Source organism: Erythranthe guttata, chromosome 3 (assembly GCF_056151865.1).
Source record: "Erythranthe guttata isolate IM_541 chromosome 3, IM_541, whole genome shotgun sequence".
NCBI lineage: Eukaryota > Viridiplantae > Streptophyta > Magnoliopsida > Lamiales > Phrymaceae > Erythranthe > Erythranthe guttata.
The window spans coordinates 14,376,383-14,394,917 of NC_142535.1; the positions used below are offsets into that span (position 1 = coordinate 14,376,383).

Here is an 18,535-nt window from a genome sequence, read left to right on the forward strand (position 1 = left end):
AAGTACGTGATCAAATCTCAAAATGACATTTTTTTTGAAACAGATGGAATAACATTTAATCAATTTTTTTTTTGTCATGTTAAATCAAAATGAACCCAATTAAAAATAGAAATGTGAATTATGCAAAGACAAAAGGACAAATTTGCAAAAGACAAAAATACCCCTGCATGGCTGCCCCCATGACAAGTCAAAGAAATGGTCAACGCAGCTCCAAATAATCCCCAAATTGCAAAATTAGAGCTTAACCTAATTACAAAAGCATGAAACTACCTTCCAAATTGAGCTTCACACTTTCATGGGGATTGTCCGTCTTCCACTGATCCGACTGAAGACCGCCGCCTCAATCTCCGCCCGCCTTTTCTCATCTTCCGCCGCCCCGATACGGCGGCCGTGGGCCCACTCTACGGACTCAAACGAAGACTCAATCGGAGAAAGCGCTGTCTACAAACGCGCTCTCAAGCTCCAGCGGCCGACCACCGTCCAGTATCACCAGAGTTTGAGCAACTCCGTTAGCCTAATCGGCGCGATTGAATTCCCTCTCAAAGAATGCAATTCCCCCAAATTCGGCGTCCACACTTTGCTTAAAGTTAAAGCATCCACTGGCGCTTTCCCCCATTTTAGGTGAACACAATTCCTTGCTCAAACCTTTTTTTTTTTGTTTTTTGCAATTGATCATCTAGTTGTTTAATTGTTCGTTCCATTGATGTATAAACAACAGGGTAATGCTCAAATTTTGGGACGAATTGGCGGAAATGTCGGTCCAGCATCTGAAGCCATGTGATTTAGTTTACGTTTCGGGTCGTCTAGGGTCGTACACGAAGGTGGACGAGAATGGGAAATCGATACCGTTTTATCAGGTTCAAAGCCATAATTTTTTACGTATTACGAGTTGCTTAATCGCGTATCGGGGATTTAAGTTTCTTTATTGTTTTATAGTTCTGTCTAGTTACATTACCTCCGTATATTATTGTAGCTCTTTATACAAAGCAATGTCACAACTTATTATAGGATTTTAGCGCGTGCTGTTGTGCTGGTTGACGATCAGCATCTCGAAAATATTCCACTAGTCTGATCGCCAGTATATATTTGTTACGAGCTCGATCAATTAGTAGCGTGCTCTTTAAACACAATTTCCCATCCTATTACGGGGTTAGAAAATAAGAGCGGGAGAAGAACTAAGTTGATTAATAAATTTTATTTTTTACGTTCACTCATTTGATTTAGTGTCCGTATTATCCCTTTTCTAGGTGTCCTGGTACAAAGTCGGCTCCAACGTTTATTTTGGTGGACCTAAGGTTAGATCAGCTCTAGTTAAAATTGATTCTCTATATTAGTATCAATAATCCTTCTCTAGTGGTGATAATGGATACAATTGAGTTTCTTCACTTCTCAAGATTCATGCATTTATTTTTTCGAAACGAAGAAGTATGAACAATTGCTTATTATACTGAAATTTGCAATTTGACATTGAACCAAACGACAAATGGGCTTTCGGGATAACTGGATAAGTATTAGAAAACTGTTACTTGCCTTCCGGGAGTGAAATTAATTTCAAACAGTGAAGATTTACACTCATTGAAACCACCAAAAACTCGTACGCCTTATATCCGTTCGATTACAAATTTCATATTTTTTATTGCATGCTATTTATCTTCAAAGTGAATTTATCTTTAACATGTCGGCAATTAGTTTTGTTATTAGCTCATCCTCCATTATTTTAAGTTCTAGTGGCATCTATCAAACACTCTTTCAACGTCAACTGTTTGGCAGTATGAATTGAAGTTCTTGTGCATTACGATACTGTAAACAGTTTTATATAAACTAAGCCTTTTGAGTTTCAGTGTACATCTATATCACGTTTCTTACTTCTCCATGAGTTATATACTTATATGCAATCAGTCATAAATAATGATCACGTATTGTATCAAGGTATACTAAACCCTCCTTACACAACGTAAAATTAACGTGTTAATATGTGCTATAAAAATGAGTAGATGTTAGAGTACAATGATCTTTATTACAGTGTACACTGTACACTTTCGTCTAAATATCTCCTCCCGTAATTAATGCGTTGTGTTGCTTAATATAATGCATTTTATATCTCTCTTTATTGAAAACGTTCGTATGTAGGTAGATGTTACAGAGGTAAATTTTGTTGCTCAACATGGTCTGCAACCAGCCTGCCAAAATCTTGTCAAGTTTGAACCACAAGGTACCATTTGTTTTACCTTTTCTTCAGTTGGTAATTTTTGGCTGCATGGGTTTTTTTTTTGGTTCTCTTTTCATCGTAATACGACCTATTTATTTTTTGCTTCAATTTGTTTACAGTTTCGACCGAAGAGAGAATACAAAATCGTAGAAGCCGACTTCATCTGTGGCAAATATTGTTTGCGAACCCATCTGAATGGTGGGACCGAAGAAGCCGTAAAACGAATCCAAGAGCACCCGATTTTAAGCACAAGGATACAGGTGAGTCACTTTGGCTCAACGAAAGTGATCCTCCATGGATTAGTAAGCAACTCCAATTGCATGATTCGAGATCGAGGGAACAAAGCCAAGGTGAAAACCGAAATGCTTGGTCACATCTTTCCCCTTTGGTTTATGATGATACACAAGATACATGATTTTTTTTTTTAATTTTTTTTTGGATTCAAATGGTGAAAAATTGAAATTGCTGTTTTTTTTGCAATTAAATCTGGACCTCTTCTCTGTGAATATTTTACTGTACAGAAATAGTGTTGGAAACAAATCTTTCTGAGATATATAAAATGATGGCTTACTTACATTAGTGGCCATTCTATTATTACATTGGAGTACTCTGTTTGATGCCCCATTTAGTTACCTCTTTGAGTTGTCCTAATAGAATTATTAATATTATTATTATTTATTATTATTATTATTGACTAAAGGGTATTAAAGTCATTTCCTGAGTCAACGAGCATTTGCTTTAAGTAACATTATTAGATTCATTTTTCCTCACAGCAAGGGACACACTACATCACTAAACAGTAGTATCACTCTGTCACTGTTTGGTTCACTACGAATTGATATAAAGCTGAATTTACATTTAGGGAAATTTTGAAATATCTGGAAAATAAATTTATCTACTATTTTACTCGTTATAAGATTTTAAATAAAAAAGTGGGGTAAATGTATTTTAGAAAAAAAAGTCATATTTGGCTCTCTAGCAGTTTATTTAAATAAATTAAGGGTAAATTACGGTCAATCCCTTAAAGTATGGTCAAATTATGAATCCCTCATATTTGAGTAATTACAATCACCCCCTCAACTATGAGTCTTCTTACACGTCCACTTTTGCGGTGTTAAATTTAGTGGTATCTTCTAGATTATGTGGAATATTCTGTAGTTTGTACTCGTTTTGTGCATAAATACAGTTTCTGATGCACCACAGTCTGACATTTACAAGCCAATAGACACATTTTATGATCATCTTGTTTCAAAATGTGGAGCTCGAATGAGGTAAAACAGGTACAAATTGGAGAATATTTCACCTAATCTAGAAGATTCCACTAAATTCGACACCGCAAGGGTAGACGTGTAAGACGATTTATAGTTGATGGATGGTTGTAATTACCTAAACATGATTGATTTTTATTTATTTATAATTTAATCATACCTCAGGGGTGACCGCAGTTTACCCACAAATTAAAGATCTTTTTCTACAAAAATATTAAACAGTTTGAAAGAGCTTTATCAATTATAAGCTCTTCAACATCTTATAATCTATTTTTAACATTTTACGAGCTTAGTCAAACACTCTTTTAATTAAGTTCATTCAATAAATGAATTACAATACATTCCTCATACTTTGTGTTCCCTTGAAGGTGGTATTAAACTTTAATGTAAAAAGTTCCAATGTAAATAAAGTAATAACAAAAAAGTAGAGGAGTTCTTTTCAATTTTCAACACAATTTGTCAAGAAAGTTAAAATATATATTGCAATGGGGGCCCACATTGATTTCTTTCTCCAGTTGTCAAGATGTTGCAAACTTTTAAGAAAAATTCCCAACTATAAAAAAATAAAGAAAAATTCCTCACGGAGGCGGCTTTACTTATATCTGGACTAAAATTAATGAGGAGTTCACCTCACCAACTTTGGATTGAATAAATAATATCTTACAATTGATAATACATAGGTTTTTAAATATGTGTCTTGATTATAGAAAAATTATATATAAATGACTAAAACAACTTTTATTATTTAATGATTTATAAGAGAAAAATAATGATTAGAGTTTCATTAATAAAGTTAAAACAGGGAAAATGCATTTAATGCAGTATTGGAAATCTAAAGTGACAGATAATATGAAACAAAAATATTTTTAAAAATAGACAATTATTGTGGAACAGATGGAGAATATTTTATTTCTTTATTTGTTAGGTATATGTTAGAATTTACAATTTTTTTTAAAGCATAGCCACAACTTTAAAATGATTCCTGTATTTCTTTTTTAATAAATATTGTCCCTCTCCATACTAATAATTTAGTCCATAAGTAGCAACAAGCCAACAATTGCTTCGTGACAAACAATTTGTAAAGTTAGCAAGAACTACATAGTTGAATGAGGATTCAAATACTAAATGATTTAAAAATAATAATAATTATTTTTAATAAATAATGTTGATAACGATATAGTGATCAGTATTTTTATAAGAAATTGAGCCACACGAATATATTCCAAACTTTATATTATATGTGAAGATATATATTTTCAAAAAGAAATTATATATTGTGTTGTTTGTTATTAAGTGTATTTTGTTTTTTAAAAATATAAGTGTATATAGTTTACTACATTAGATGGTTTTATAAATATTCCGACGCCGTAGAAAATGAGGAGATGGTGCAAGTTCAACTGTCTAAAATAAAATCTGAAATATTAAATATTGTTTCAATTCTACTAATACTGTTATGACTTTAAAAGTAACTTTTTACTTTTTCTTAGTCTGATTTTAGAAAAATTCAAAACATGAAAATTGTAGTCCTTTGATATAGGTTACTAACTTGACTTGAATCAATATCGGATATCGAGCGGCAAAATTATGCATAGACAAAGTTACATTTTAAAATTTTTTTTTGAGAAGAAGATAATATTATTAAGCAAAAAATGCTACAGTCAAAAGCGAGGATAGAACCCTCACATCCCATAAGTCCGACATATTTAACTAATGCATGAGCAAGGTTGTTACCTGAGCGTTTAATAAACAGGAAAGAAAAATGCTGAAAATAAAATGCCAAATGATTACATTCTTCCACCAGAGCCCCAAAAGGTGAATATTTAAACACGCTCTCCAAATAAAAACCCGTATTTTTGCGGGGATTTTCATCTTCCAAATATCCGTTCACCTATGATTTGCCAATCCGCTGTTTGCCCTTTCTCGCAGCCGCTCATCCTCTTGAACCAAATACATTCTCGATAGGGTTAGGTGATAGCAAGACTTAACAATAAACTTACCATGCGTCGAAAAATGCACATCACCTTATCTTGTATATGTGAGCTTCCAACGGGAACAACTAGAATGCGGTCTCGATTAATGGACCAGAAGATACTCGACATTAAAGGAAGATTCCAGGTGTGCCTTGTATGATCAATGAGCTGAAAGACTTTTATTTAATTTTATGCGGAAAACCTTAATCACAGAATTTTGAAATCAAATTCATCTTAAGAATATAATCACGTAATTAGGATTATCGACATACCGTTCGCCATGGATTTCGATAGAGATGATGAACAATCTACAAGCCGAGCCTAGCCAGGCCTCCTTCGAATCTCCTTGTGAGAACTTTATTCGTAGGCACACCTTCTTCTCTCTATCTCTCTAATATCACAACTCACTAGTATTCTGTAAGTGATGGAATTCTCAATTGCGTCTGATGGTTGAGGAGAAGAGCTGTGGATTTCTTTTATAGACGAGAGAAGAGGGCCACGATTGATTTGTAACGGCAGAAGACAAATCCCACCCATCATGGTCTTTTACTGCCTTCAACGTTACAAATCAATTACCATAAAATCACCTTAATACCATGATTTGAATTACCCACAATTAATAAATTAAATACAAAGGTTAATGGACCATTAAAATAAAACGTTACCAAAATAAAACTAACATTCTCCCACTTGGCCCATTGAACCGTTTAAGAAAAATAAGTTTTAAAAATTATTTGACTCGGTGGGTTCTTCATACAAAACATTTGACACGTGATCACGATTTTAAAATAAAATTAAGGTGATTACCATAATAGGTAAATAGAGTACTTTAATACTAGAACTAGTTTGAGTTATTAATGTGAATCATAGCGGTTATATGATTCATTCATCATATTCCCTTCTATGTATCACGCCACTAATAACCCTTACTATTCTAATCCATAATAGCCCCTTTAATTTTGTCTTGTTAGGACAAACCCTGTTAAATCCAAATATAATATGTGCACACATAATTGGAAACAGGAAAACAGAAACATTTCATTCAATAAATTAAGTGTCAATTACATAATAATAACTCATCAAATCATGGATTGCTCAAAAGACCCATTCTAATAACATGTTCCTCATATGTCTTTATAGGCAATCCCTTGGTTAATGGATCAGCAACCATAAGAGTTGTACTTAAATTTTCTATTGACACTTGTTGTTTCTGGACTCTTTCTTTAACAACCAAGTACTTAAGATCCATGTGCTTGGATCCACTTGAATACTTTCCATTCTTAGAGAAGAAAACGGCTGCGGTGTTATCACAATATATCTTCAAAGGCTTAGCAATTGAGTCAACAGCCTTAAGCCCTAAGACAAAATTTCGCAACCATAGTGCATGACTCGAGGCCTCAAAACATGCTACAAACTCAGCCTCCATTGTGGAAGAAGCAATAATACTTTGCTTTACGCTCTTCCAAGAGATTGCTCCACCAGCTAGTAGAAATACAAAGCCCGATGTGGACTTTCTACTATCTACACAACCAGCAAAATCGGAGTCTGAATAACCAATAACCTCTAATTGGTCCGATCTACTATAAGTAAGCATGTAATCCTTTGTTCCTTGAAGATACCTCATAACCTTCTTTGCTGCTTTCCAATGATCTATTCCCAGATTACTTTGATATCTACCAAGTACTCCCACTGCATAACTAATATCTGGTCTAGTACAAGTCTGTGCATATATCAGACTTCCAACAGCTGATGCATATGGAATCAATTTCATTTTCTCCTTTTCCAAATCATTCTTTGGACATTGCTTTTCATTCAATTTATCACCTTTCGTGATAGGAGCATTAATGGCTGAACAAAACTGCATATTAAATCTTTCAAGAACTCGATTGATATATCCTTTCTGAGACAAGCCTAACAATCCTCGAGATCGATCTCTAAAGATCTCTATCCCAATAACATAATTTGCCTCACCCATATCAACCATCTTAAAATTCTTGGAAAGATAATTCTTAGTTTCGTGAAGCAAACCAATATCGCTACTTGCTAGTAAAATATCATCCACATACAAGACTAAAAATATAAAATTGCTCCCACTGACCTTTAGATATATACACTGGTCAACAGTGTTTTCCTTAAATCCAAAGGAAGTAATGGTATCATTGAACTTTATATACCATTGTCTAGAAGCTTGTTTAAGTCCATATATGGATTTCTTTAATTTACAAGCCAAGTGTTCATTTCCTTGTTTTGCAAATCCTTCAGGCTGGTCCATATAGATATCTTCATCTAAATCCCCATTCAGAAAAGCGGTTTTAACGTCCATTTGGTGCAACTCCAAATCATAATGAGCTACAAGAGCCATAACGATTCTAAGAGAGTCTTTCTTAGATACTGGAGAGAAAGTCTCTCTATAATCAATGCCTTCTTTTTGAGTGAAACCTTTGGCTACTAGTCTAGCTTTAAATCTTTCGATATTGCCTTTAGAGTCACGTTTGGTCTTGAAGACCCATCTACAACCGACTTTCTTACTGTTATTAGGCAATTCGACAAGATCCCAGACACCATTATAGTCCATTGATTTCAACTCTTCATTCATAGCATCAATCCATTTACTAGAATCTTTACTTTTCATGGCTTGTGAATATGAAACTGGATCATTTTGAATACCAATATCAAAATTAGATTCTTGTAGATACACCACATAATCATCGGATATGGCAAAATTCCTTTCCCTTTGAGATTTCCTCAAAGCTACCGGTTGTGGTGGTTCTACAGTATTGCCAATGATGACATCTTCATGAAGTGGTGAATGGAGTGGTGAATCATTTGTTTCAACCTGCTGTATAGGTTGAAGAGTAACTTTATCTTGAGGGAAATAAGATGGTAAAATATCCACCCCAATTTCCTCAAGTTCTACCTTTCTTGATTCAACACTCCCACTAACTTCACCATTCTCTAAGAATTTGGCGTTTCCAGTTTCAACTATCCTCGTAGTATGGTTAGGACAATAAAATCTGTACCCTTTTGACTTTAGTGGATAACCAATAAAATATCCAGAAATTGTTCTAGGGTCCAATTTCTTTTCATTTGGATTGTATATTCTAGCCTCTGCTGGACAACCCCAAACATGTAAATGTCTTAAACTAGGTTTCCTACCAGTCCACAACTCGTAAGGAGTTGTTGGGACTGCCTTACTAGGAACCCGGTTTAAGATATACATAGCGGTTTTCAAGGCTTCATTCCAAAGTGAAATGGGTACAGTTGAATTACTTAACATACTCCTAACCATATCCATGAGAGTACGATTACGACGTTCAGCAACTCCATTCTGTTGTGGTGTTCCAGGCATTGTGTATTGAGCACAAATACCACGCTTTTCTAAGAATTTAGCAAATGGGCCAGGATTTTGTCCCGACTCATCATATCTACCATAGTATTCTCCACCCCGATCTGATCGTATAACTTTAATTTTTCTATCTAATTGTCTTTCGACTTCCGTAACAAACACCTCAAGCATGTCAACGGCTTGAGATTTTTCATGAATTAGATAGAGATAACCATAACGAGATAGATCATCAATGAAGGTGATAAAATACTTTTCTCCACTAAAACATGGAATAGGTAGTGAGCAGATATCTGTATGGATTAACTCAAGAAGCTCTTTACTTCTTGTGGCACCCCTTTTATTGTGTTTGGTTTGCTTGCCTTTAATGCAATCCACACACATTTGAAAATCAGCAAAGTCTAGATTTTCCAAAATTCCAGTTTTTACCAATCTTTCAATTCTTTCCTTGGAGATATGCCCCAAACGTTTATGCCACAAGATAGAAGAATTTTCGTTATTTAGGCTTCGCTTTACGCCAACTTCCGAATGAGTGGTTAATAATGATTGTTCAAACTCATGACTCAAAGATATTTTATATAAACTATCACATAAAATACCGGAACCAATTATTATTGAATTAAACATAAAACTGAGTTTTCCACAACCAATTAAAGCTGAATAACCACAAACATCCAGTTTTGACAAAGAAACTAAATTCCTAGAAAACGAAGGTACATAAAAGTGTTTTCAAGATCCATCTTGTGACCCGTCTCTAATATGAGGCGATAAGTGCCAACAAACGCCACTTTAGATTTGAGACGGTTCCCCATATAGATGTACTTTTCACTTTCCTCCGGTTTCCGAGTTGTAAGGAATCCCTTTCTTTTCGAACCAAGCCTTTCGTTTCTCACAATCCTTCTTTACGTGTCCCTTCTTGTTACAAAAGTAACAGGTGACAACAAAAGCCTTTCCATGACCCTGACTACTTTCATCAGGTTCATATCTTTTGTTTGGTGCAAATTTCTTTCCACTCTTCACAAATTTCCCTTTCTTCTTCATACTTCCATGAGTTACAGCCAATGCAAAGTGATTTCCTTCTTGCTTTAATCTCACTTCCTCTTGAATACACATACTAGTCAGCTCATTCAAATTCCACTTATCTTTTTGAGTATTATAGTGGATTTTGAATGGGCCGAACTTTGATGGAAGTGAGTTAAGGATAAATTGCACAAGGAAGGACTCTTCCACTTTCATGCCAAGAGCTCCAAGTTTGGCAGCCTTATCAGTCATATTCAGGATGTGTTCCTGAATTCCCTTATCACCACCATATTTCATGGTAGTCAATTCAGCCATGAGTGTCCCTGCTAACGACTTGTCCGCTGATTTAAAGCGTTCTTTAATAGCCGTTAACAGTTCCATAGCATTGTCAACCTCGGGAAGGGAAGTCTTAATGTTATTAGCAACAGTCATTCTAATAAGCATAAGACTAAGCCTATTGGACTTGGTCCAGGCTTCAATTAGGCTAACTTCTTCCTCACTGTTAGCATCCGTTATTTCCCCAGGTTTTTCAGTAAGCAATGCTAGGTCCAAATCCATAACACCCAAGGTGAATTGAATTTGTTCATACCATTCGGAGAAATTTGACCCACTGAGAGTCTTAATACCAGAAGCATGCGAGTACAATGAAGTGGGAATAGCAACTGAAATAAATATAGCAAATATATAAGGTAAAGATAAAAGGATGCTCAAATAAGACCTTGAGTCAAATAAGATGAACTATCGATATCACTACAAGTTCGCCTTTGGGTGAAAAAGACAGCATACCTATTGTTCACTCTATGTTGGTGTAAATAATCTTTTATAACACCTAAGTAGGGTCTAACATAATTTGTCTCACTCGTCAATTATTCATGTTACCTTTAGGTAAACAATTCTAATTGCTAAGCAATACAAATTATGATACCCTACCCAGTTCATAATTAATTAAAATCGACTATCCTTTGAGTTAGTCTCAATTTCTTAATTATGACTGCAATTTGAGAATATTATAATCTTTAATATCATGTAAATGATTAAACTTTCATATAGTTCTTATATTTATTAGATTTACTAATCTAGGTCACTTTAGCAACTACAAGAATAGTAAATTTCATAAATATAAAACTAATAATATTCTCGTTATTTTATTTGAGTGATATAATAATAACAGTAACAACACATTTTCCATAAATTACGAAAAGTAATTTCCTGCATAAGATATTAACATAATGCACATATATGCTTAATAATCTTAATCTCAGTTGCTCGGTGCACAGATTGCATAAAAGTGCTGTATAACTATTCTATTGGTAAGACATGATTATATCATTAATAAAATATTTAAGATATAATTGATGCATATATATATATATACATACAAATACATATGCAGCAAATCACATGTATAAAATAATTATATGTAATCCGTTTCTATACGCACATGCTGAATTCGAAGAAATATATGAACTTCAAGTCAGACCCACATATTCAATACACACATCACGCGTTACACATATCACACACATCACTCTGTACCATATACATATATAATATAAATTCAATCAACAGCCATAAACATATATAAAACTGGATGGGTACATACTATAATATAAGTCTTGATAGTCACGAAATTGTGATTTTTCGGATTTACAGAAACAGAGACAAATCGATAAAATTATATAACAAATACTCATAGAAAATTTCTGACAGATTCATCAATCATCAATTTGTAGGGAAAGTTGTGTTTTGCAGAAGACTACCCACAAATAATAATCCAATTCGTCAAACAGATTATAAATATCAAAACACAAATACCAATCATAATCCAATTCGATTTCATAAAACCGTAACATATAATGTATTTGAGTTCTAAGATGAATCGATTTCAAAACCCTGCTCTGATACCAATTGAAAGACTTTTATTTAATTTTATGCGGAAAACCTTAATCACAGAATCTTGAAATCAAATTCATCTTAAGAATATAATCACGTAATTAGGATTATCGACATACCGTTCGCCATGGATTTCGATAGAGATGATGAACAATCTACAAGCCGAGCCTAGCCAGGCCTCCTTCGAATCTCCTTGTGAGAACTTTATTCGTAGGCACACCTTCTTCTCTCTATCTCTCTAATATCACAACTCACTAGTATTCTGTAAGTGATGGAATTCTCAATTGCGTCTGATGGTTGAGGAGAAGAGCTGTGGATTTCTTTTATAGACGAGAGAAGAGGGCCACGATTGATTTGTAACGGCAGAAGACAAATCCCACCCATCATGGTCTTTTACTGCCTTCAACGTTACAAATCAATTACCATAAAATCACCTTAATACCATGATTTGAATTACCCACAATTAATAAATTAAATACAAAGGTTAATGGGCCATTAAAATAAAACGTTACCAAAATAAAACTAACATGAGCTTTTCATAACTCATAAAATCAAATATTGCGGCAGTATTTATTGATTCATGCATATATTACACAACTATTAATTCCGTGTTTTAAGTTTTGACAAATTCAATCTTAAAAGTTGTTAAAATTACATTTGAAGTTGAAACGATATTATTTAAGATGAACCAACATTTAACATATCCCAAATAAAAAAAAAAAAATAAAAAAATATAAAAATAAAATATATGTGAAGGAATACAACAAAAAGCCGAAATACATTTATCAATGCCCAGAATTATTGCTCTCTAAACTTTCTAGAGGGCCATCATTATTATTATTACATCTTTTTGGCCCACTAATAACAAATTATTTGTATTCAATCAATTTATACAAACGAAAATTAATGAAATGCTATTTACAGTCACAAAATTGCTATTTGCGGTTTTTCACAAAACCCCCCAAAATTTTAAAAAAAATCCAAAATCCCCCAAAACTGCAAATAGCAAAAAAAAAAAAAAAAAAAATCGAAAATTCGAAATCAAGCTTGAAGAAGGGTTGGGTTTCGATTTTTTGATGTGATTTCGACTCTTTAATGTGTAATATGCATTGGGTAGGTTGATTACGGAACCAATTTCATGTTAAAAAGCCCTACAAATCGATTTGTAGGGCTTTTTTTTCGCAAAAAAATGTTCGAACGCCCAAGGCGTGTACGAACGCCCGGAACGGGCGTTCGTACACGCCTTGGGCGCCCATCTTGGGCGTTCGATTAAAAAAAAATAAAAAAATTGGCACTGGACGCCCAACTCGGGCGCCCAAATGCAGCTTGCACGCCCAACTTGGGCGTGCACTGCATGAGTGGGCGCCCAAGTTGGGCTTTTACGCGTTTTGGGGGTGTTTGAATTTTTTTGAGAAATTTTGGGGTTTTAGAGAAATAAAGTGTTTTTTGGAGGGTTTTGTGAAAAATCGCAAATAACAATTTTCTAACCGCGAATAGCAATTCCCGAAAATTATCACCCAAGTTATTTCTGCACATTACAATGTGGCCGCCACCAGGGCTAATCTCGTAATTTCACATAACAAACGTCGTTTTCAGTACTGTTTTTTCTACTACCATAAAAACACCCCCCATTCCCACTAAGCAGAGTTGCGGTGCTCACTTGCAAAAATGGCGGTAACAGATTTCTTCGCCGGCGAGATAGCCACCGAACTCCTGAAACAGCTGATCACCATCTCCAGAAAATCCGCCTCGTGCCGCTCGAGCGCCGAGCATCTCATCCTCTACATGCAAGATCTCCTCCCGATCATCCAGGAAATCAAACTCTCCGGCAACGAGCTCCCTCAGCACCGGCAGCGCCAGCTGGATCAATTCTCCGAGACTCTCACCGGCGGACTCGAATTGGCGAACAAAGTCCTCAATTCCCCCCGCTGGAACGTCTACCGGAATATTCAATTGACCCGGAAGATGGAGAAATTGGAGAAAACCGTTTCCAGATTCATGACCGGACCTATGCAGGTATGATATTTATAGTTTCAATTTAATTTTGCCTCAATTGAAAATGAGAAATTACGATCGTGTCCTTTGCCGCCGCAGGCGCACGTGCTGGCTGACGTGCACCACGTGAGGGTGGATATGGCGGAGAGGTTTGACGGGCTGGAGTGTAGGTTGGGGGCCATGAAGATTGGGGCGGACGGCGACGGTGGGTACCTGGGGGCGGCGGTGAAGAGGGTGGAGGAGGAGGAGAGGTGGTGCGAGGATAATTTGGTAAATTTGGGTGGTACTGGTTTGGAGTTGGGTAAGATGAAGGTGAAGGAGATGCTGATGAAGGGGAAGGAATCCGGTGTGGTCGAAATTCATGGGATCGGCGGCGTCGGAAAAACCACACTCGCCAGAGAAGTTTGTAAAGATTCCGAAATTAAAAGTAAGGCCTCCCCTTCTCTAACCTATATCGAATTATATTAGATTAGATTGAATTAAATTAATCGAAGGGCAGGGCTCGGGTGGAAATTGGAATAAAATTTCCGATTTTGAAACAATATTTTTCATTCCGCATCCGGAAAGTTCCGATTTCCAAAATTTCCAATTCATTTTAATGGATTTTTTTTCCATCCGGTTTTAGTTTTCAAACATTTCTAATTTGTTTCCGGAAACTACACTTATAATATCAATATCATTATGTATTTTATACTACAGAGTATAGATAACTACAAAAATGTAAATTCTGAATTCCACCTATTCTGATTTGAAATTTCCGATATTAAAACAATTATTTTTATTCCAATTTCCAAAATTTCGAGTTTCGATTTTTTTCAGATATTTTTGGTACGGGATTGAAATTAGTTTTTGCTTCCGAAAAATTGGAATTTTTCTGAAAGTTCTAAATTTCGATTTGATATGTCCAATTTGCATCCCTAGTTAGGTCGGTTTTGTAGATGCCTGCACCCGGTGAAATACACATGGTGATTTTAAACCATAGATCTACACATAATAACACACACACCCATGCGTATGTGTGCTATGTCTATATGTATAAATCTATAGTTTAAAATCACCCGATGTATTTCACCGGGTGTAGCATCTTATAGACCAGTTAGGTATACTAATGTTATTGATTATCAATATATAAATACGGGCTTCACCCTTTATTGCGCTCTGAATTAGTTTGAACCTTCTCACAATTAGTTTGAACCTTCTCAACTGATCATGTTACGGATTCTCACTATTTAGTCAATAGAACTTAATAGTGGCAACCGTAACCTAACATTTTTATGTCTTATTTGCTTTAGAGATTAATCATAGTACTTAAAGAAGTGAAGTGTTTCAACAATTGATTCCGTTTGTTAATTCCCGCAGGCTATTTCAATAACAGGGTGTTCTTTCTCACTGTGTCTCAATCTCCGAATGTGGAGCAATTGAGGTCAAAAATTTGGGGAATGGTATCAGGGAATTCCATTATGGATAATAGCAACAGATTTCCACAAATAAACTTACAATACCAAGTCGGAAATTCTGCACGAGCCCTATTGGTTCTTGACGATGTTTGGACACTGTCGGTGCTCGAACAACTATTGGTCAAGATCCCCGGTTGCAAGATCCTAGTCGTTTCGCGGTTGAAGTTCCCTCCTTCGGTTATCGATTGCTCCTATGAAATGAATTTGCTGACCGAGAATGAGGCTATGTCCTTGTTCTGTCACTTTGCTTTTGGACAAACTTCAATCCCTCTTAGCGCTGATAAGGAATTGGTTAAGCAGGTAATTTGAACGCAATTTTCGAATTCTGCCGATTCCTATCCGATCCGAATATTTTCGATTTTGGAACAATAAATTTTACTCCGAATTTCAAAAGTTCCGAGTCTCGTTTTTCCGTTTTGTTAACGGAATTGGATTACATAATGGATTCCCATTTTTTCCGGAAATTTACACATTAAATATCTATCTTATTTTGAATTTTATATAATAGGTTACTGAAAAAAATAGAACAATTTTTTTCATTCGAATCTCCGAAATTTTGTTTTTTCCTATTTTTTTTGGGAACGGGAATGAAATTAGTTTTTCACTTTTGAAAAAAATTGGAATTTTTCCGGAAGTGCTAATTTCGATTTGATCCGTCCGATTTTCATCCTAATTTTAAGTAAACCGTGATTTATTTATTATTTATTATTATTTTTTTTGTTTGGCTTGTCAATGCTTGAGTTGAATATCTAATTTTGAATAGGTTGTGGATGAATGCAAGAGACTCCCATTAGCTCTAAAGGTGATCGGAGCTTCACTCAAGGGCCAATCCGAAATGTTCTGGACAAGCGCAAAGAACCGTTTGTCTCGAGGACAACCTCTTAGCGAGTCCCATGAACTTCAATTACTCGAAAGGATGAAATTGAGCATCGATAATTTATCCGAGAAACAAAGGGAATGTTTCTTGGATTTGGGTGCATTCCCCGAAGACAAGAGAATTCCACTCGATATACTTATCAACATGTGGGTCGAATTGCACGATATGTACGAAGAAGAAGCTTTCGCCGTATTGGTTGAGCTTTCGGACAAAAATCTACTTACCCTTGTGAAAGACGCAAGGTATGCAATAATGCGATTACCTTAAATTTTTGGATTCTTCAAATAAACGAGTTTTCTTTACATTCTTTGGTTGTTTTAAATACGATTTGCATGATTTTTTTGCAGAGCTGGAGATAAGTACAGCAGTTATTACGAGATTTCTGTTTTTCAGCACGATGTATTGAGAGATCTTGCCATACATTTGTGTAATCTTGAAGGGATAAATCAACGGAGGAGATTACTCATGCCAAGAAGAGAAGAAGGGCTGCCGAAAGAGTGGGGGAGAAATGTGGACGAACCGTTTAATGCTCGAGTTATTTCGATACATACAGGTATAAAACTAACACCTTCTGATGATGACTGTTCAATTATGTAAGAGGGTAATAAAGCTTTTGTTTGTGGAAAGTGCAGACTAGGGTTGGAAATTGGATCGGAATTAACACTCCCGAAAAAATCCCGATTTTTTTCGGAAGTGAAAACTAAATCTGATTCCATTCCGCAAAAAATCAAAAAAATCGAAAACAATAATTTCGGAAATTGGAATGAAAAAACTTGTTCCAAAATCGGAAATATTTGAATCGGGATCAGAATCGGAATCGGATTTGGTGGAATTTGGAAATTCCAATTTTTCATTCACCTTATAAATTATAAAATACATAATAATATTGATATTATAAGTGTAATTTTCGGAATAAATTGGAATTTTTGGAATAGTTTTCGGAAATTAAAATGGGATTGGAAATCGGAGTCCAATACATATTTCAACTCTGATTAAAAAAAAAAAAAGCGGAAAAGTCGGAAATAATTATTTTTCGAACTTGGAGTGAAAATTGAAATACATTGTTCCAAAATTGGAAAAATTCGAAATGGATCCGGTATAAATTGTAAATTCCTTTCCAATTTCAACCCCTATGAAAAACTTCTAATTTTTTTTTTCCCTACATGTTCTAATGCAGGTGCAATGACTGAGATGGATTGGTTACAAATGGACTGTCCTAAAACCGAAGTACTAGTCCTAAACTTTTCATCACCCGAATATTCGTTACCTCCTTTCCTCGAAAAAATGCCGAAGCTCCGAGCCCTAATACTGATAAACTACAGCACTTCCAACGCAGTTCTCCACAACACCTCCATTTTCAGCCACCTAACCAACTTAAGAAGCGTATGGTTCGAAAAGATTTCCCTCCCTATATTACCCGAAACAACAACACCCCTCAAAAGCCTCCAAAAAGTTTCGCTAGTATTATGCGACATAAATAAAACCATCAATCATTCAGTTATCGGATTACCCCATCTTTTCCCCCGTCTCTCCGAGCTCACAATGGACCACTGCATCAATTTGACCGAATTGCCCCCGAGCATATGCCAAATGCAGACACTCACGAGCTTGAGCGTCACCAACTGCGACAGCCTCCAGAAGCTTCCGTCTGATTTGGACAAGCTTTGCTCCTTACAAATCCTGAGACTGTCTGCATGTCCGAATCTGAAGAAGCTTCCGGAAGGTTCCGGGAGCTTGGTCCGGCTTAAATACCTCGATGTCTCGCAGTGCGTAAACATGGGATGTTTGCCGAAGGGAATCGGTGGGTGTGAGAGTCTTGAGAAGATTGATATGAGAGAGTGCCCTCAGATTAGGAGCTTGCCGTTGTCGGTAGGTTTATTACCGTCACTTAAACGAGTTGTTTGCGATGAAGAGGTTTCGTTGCTTTGGAAAGATATGGAGAAAGTTAGGCCAGGGCTGTGTCAGGTTCCTCAGGAATGTTTTACTCTTGACTGGCTTGATGAGTAAATAGTACCTTTTTCTTGAGTTTGTTTGTTTCTGTACTAGGTTGTCTTAAATTGGGATTAATATTTATCAGGCTGTAAATATGATTATTATCTGATGTGAATGTATATTATGTAATCACCAGTGTGTTTAGGTGAGTCTGTTTGGTTTTAGAGAGAGATTCAAGGGAGTTAGTTTCTCATTAATGAAATATATTTTTCACTTCACCGGTTGGTTTTTATAATTACAACATCCGCCTGATGTAAGGTCAAATTACGAAAAAAATTCTCCTCTAGTTTGGATAATTACAATTATTCCTCAACTATGTATTGTTTTACAAAAAACCCCTCATTCAGTAGGTAAATTTGACACCGTAAGGGTGGATATGTAAGACAATACATAGTTAAGTGAGGTGGTTGTAATTATCCAAACATGATAGGGTTTTTTCTGTAATCTGTGTAATTTGACTTTACCTCAGGGTGACCGTAATTTGCGCATAATAGAATTCGATGATGGGGAG

General features: G+C 35.5%; 2 protein-coding genes across 2 annotated transcripts; both read left to right on the forward strand.

Moving 5' to 3' along the window:
• The first annotated feature begins 209 nt into the window (after positions 1–209).
• Positions 210–2,797, forward strand: LOC105971215 (protein OSB1, mitochondrial). Its single transcript, XM_012996066.2, has 4 exons — positions 210–621; positions 719–857; positions 2,131–2,212; positions 2,329–2,797. The coding sequence occupies exons 1-4, from the start codon at positions 296–298 to the stop codon at positions 2,622–2,624; spliced, it is 843 nt and encodes a 280-aa protein (XP_012851520.2). The 5' UTR covers positions 210–295; the 3' UTR covers positions 2,625–2,797.
• Positions 2,798–13,208: 10,411 nt separating this feature from the next.
• Positions 13,209–18,242, forward strand: LOC105971387 (putative disease resistance protein At4g33300). Its single transcript, XM_012996238.2, has 6 exons — positions 13,209–13,719; positions 13,798–14,125; positions 15,058–15,455; positions 15,919–16,274; positions 16,380–16,585; positions 17,210–18,242. Exons 1-6 carry the CDS (start codon positions 13,372–13,374, stop codon positions 18,037–18,039), a joined length of 2,466 nt encoding a protein of 821 aa, XP_012851692.2. The 5' UTR covers positions 13,209–13,371; the 3' UTR covers positions 18,040–18,242.
• The last annotated feature ends 293 nt before the right edge of the window (positions 18,243–18,535 follow it).

Coding starts and splice junctions, on each gene's coding strand:
- LOC105971215 (XM_012996066.2), top strand. CDS start 296: ATGGGGATTGTCCGTCTTCCACTGATCCGACTGAAGACCGCCGCCTCA. Junction 858..2,130: donor AATCGATACCGTTTTATCAG/GTTCAAAGCCAT, acceptor GTTCGTATGTAG/GTAGATGTTACAGAGGTAAA. Junction 2,213..2,328: donor TGTCAAGTTTGAACCACAAG/GTACCATTTGTT, acceptor ATTTGTTTACAG/TTTCGACCGAAGAGAGAATA.
- LOC105971387 (XM_012996238.2), top strand. CDS start 13,372: ATGGCGGTAACAGATTTCTTCGCCGGCGAGATAGCCACCGAACTCCTG. Junction 14,126..15,057: donor TAAAGATTCCGAAATTAAAA/GTAAGGCCTCCC, acceptor TAATTCCCGCAG/GCTATTTCAATAACAGGGTG. Junction 15,456..15,918: donor ATAAGGAATTGGTTAAGCAG/GTAATTTGAACG, acceptor AATTTTGAATAG/GTTGTGGATGAATGCAAGAG.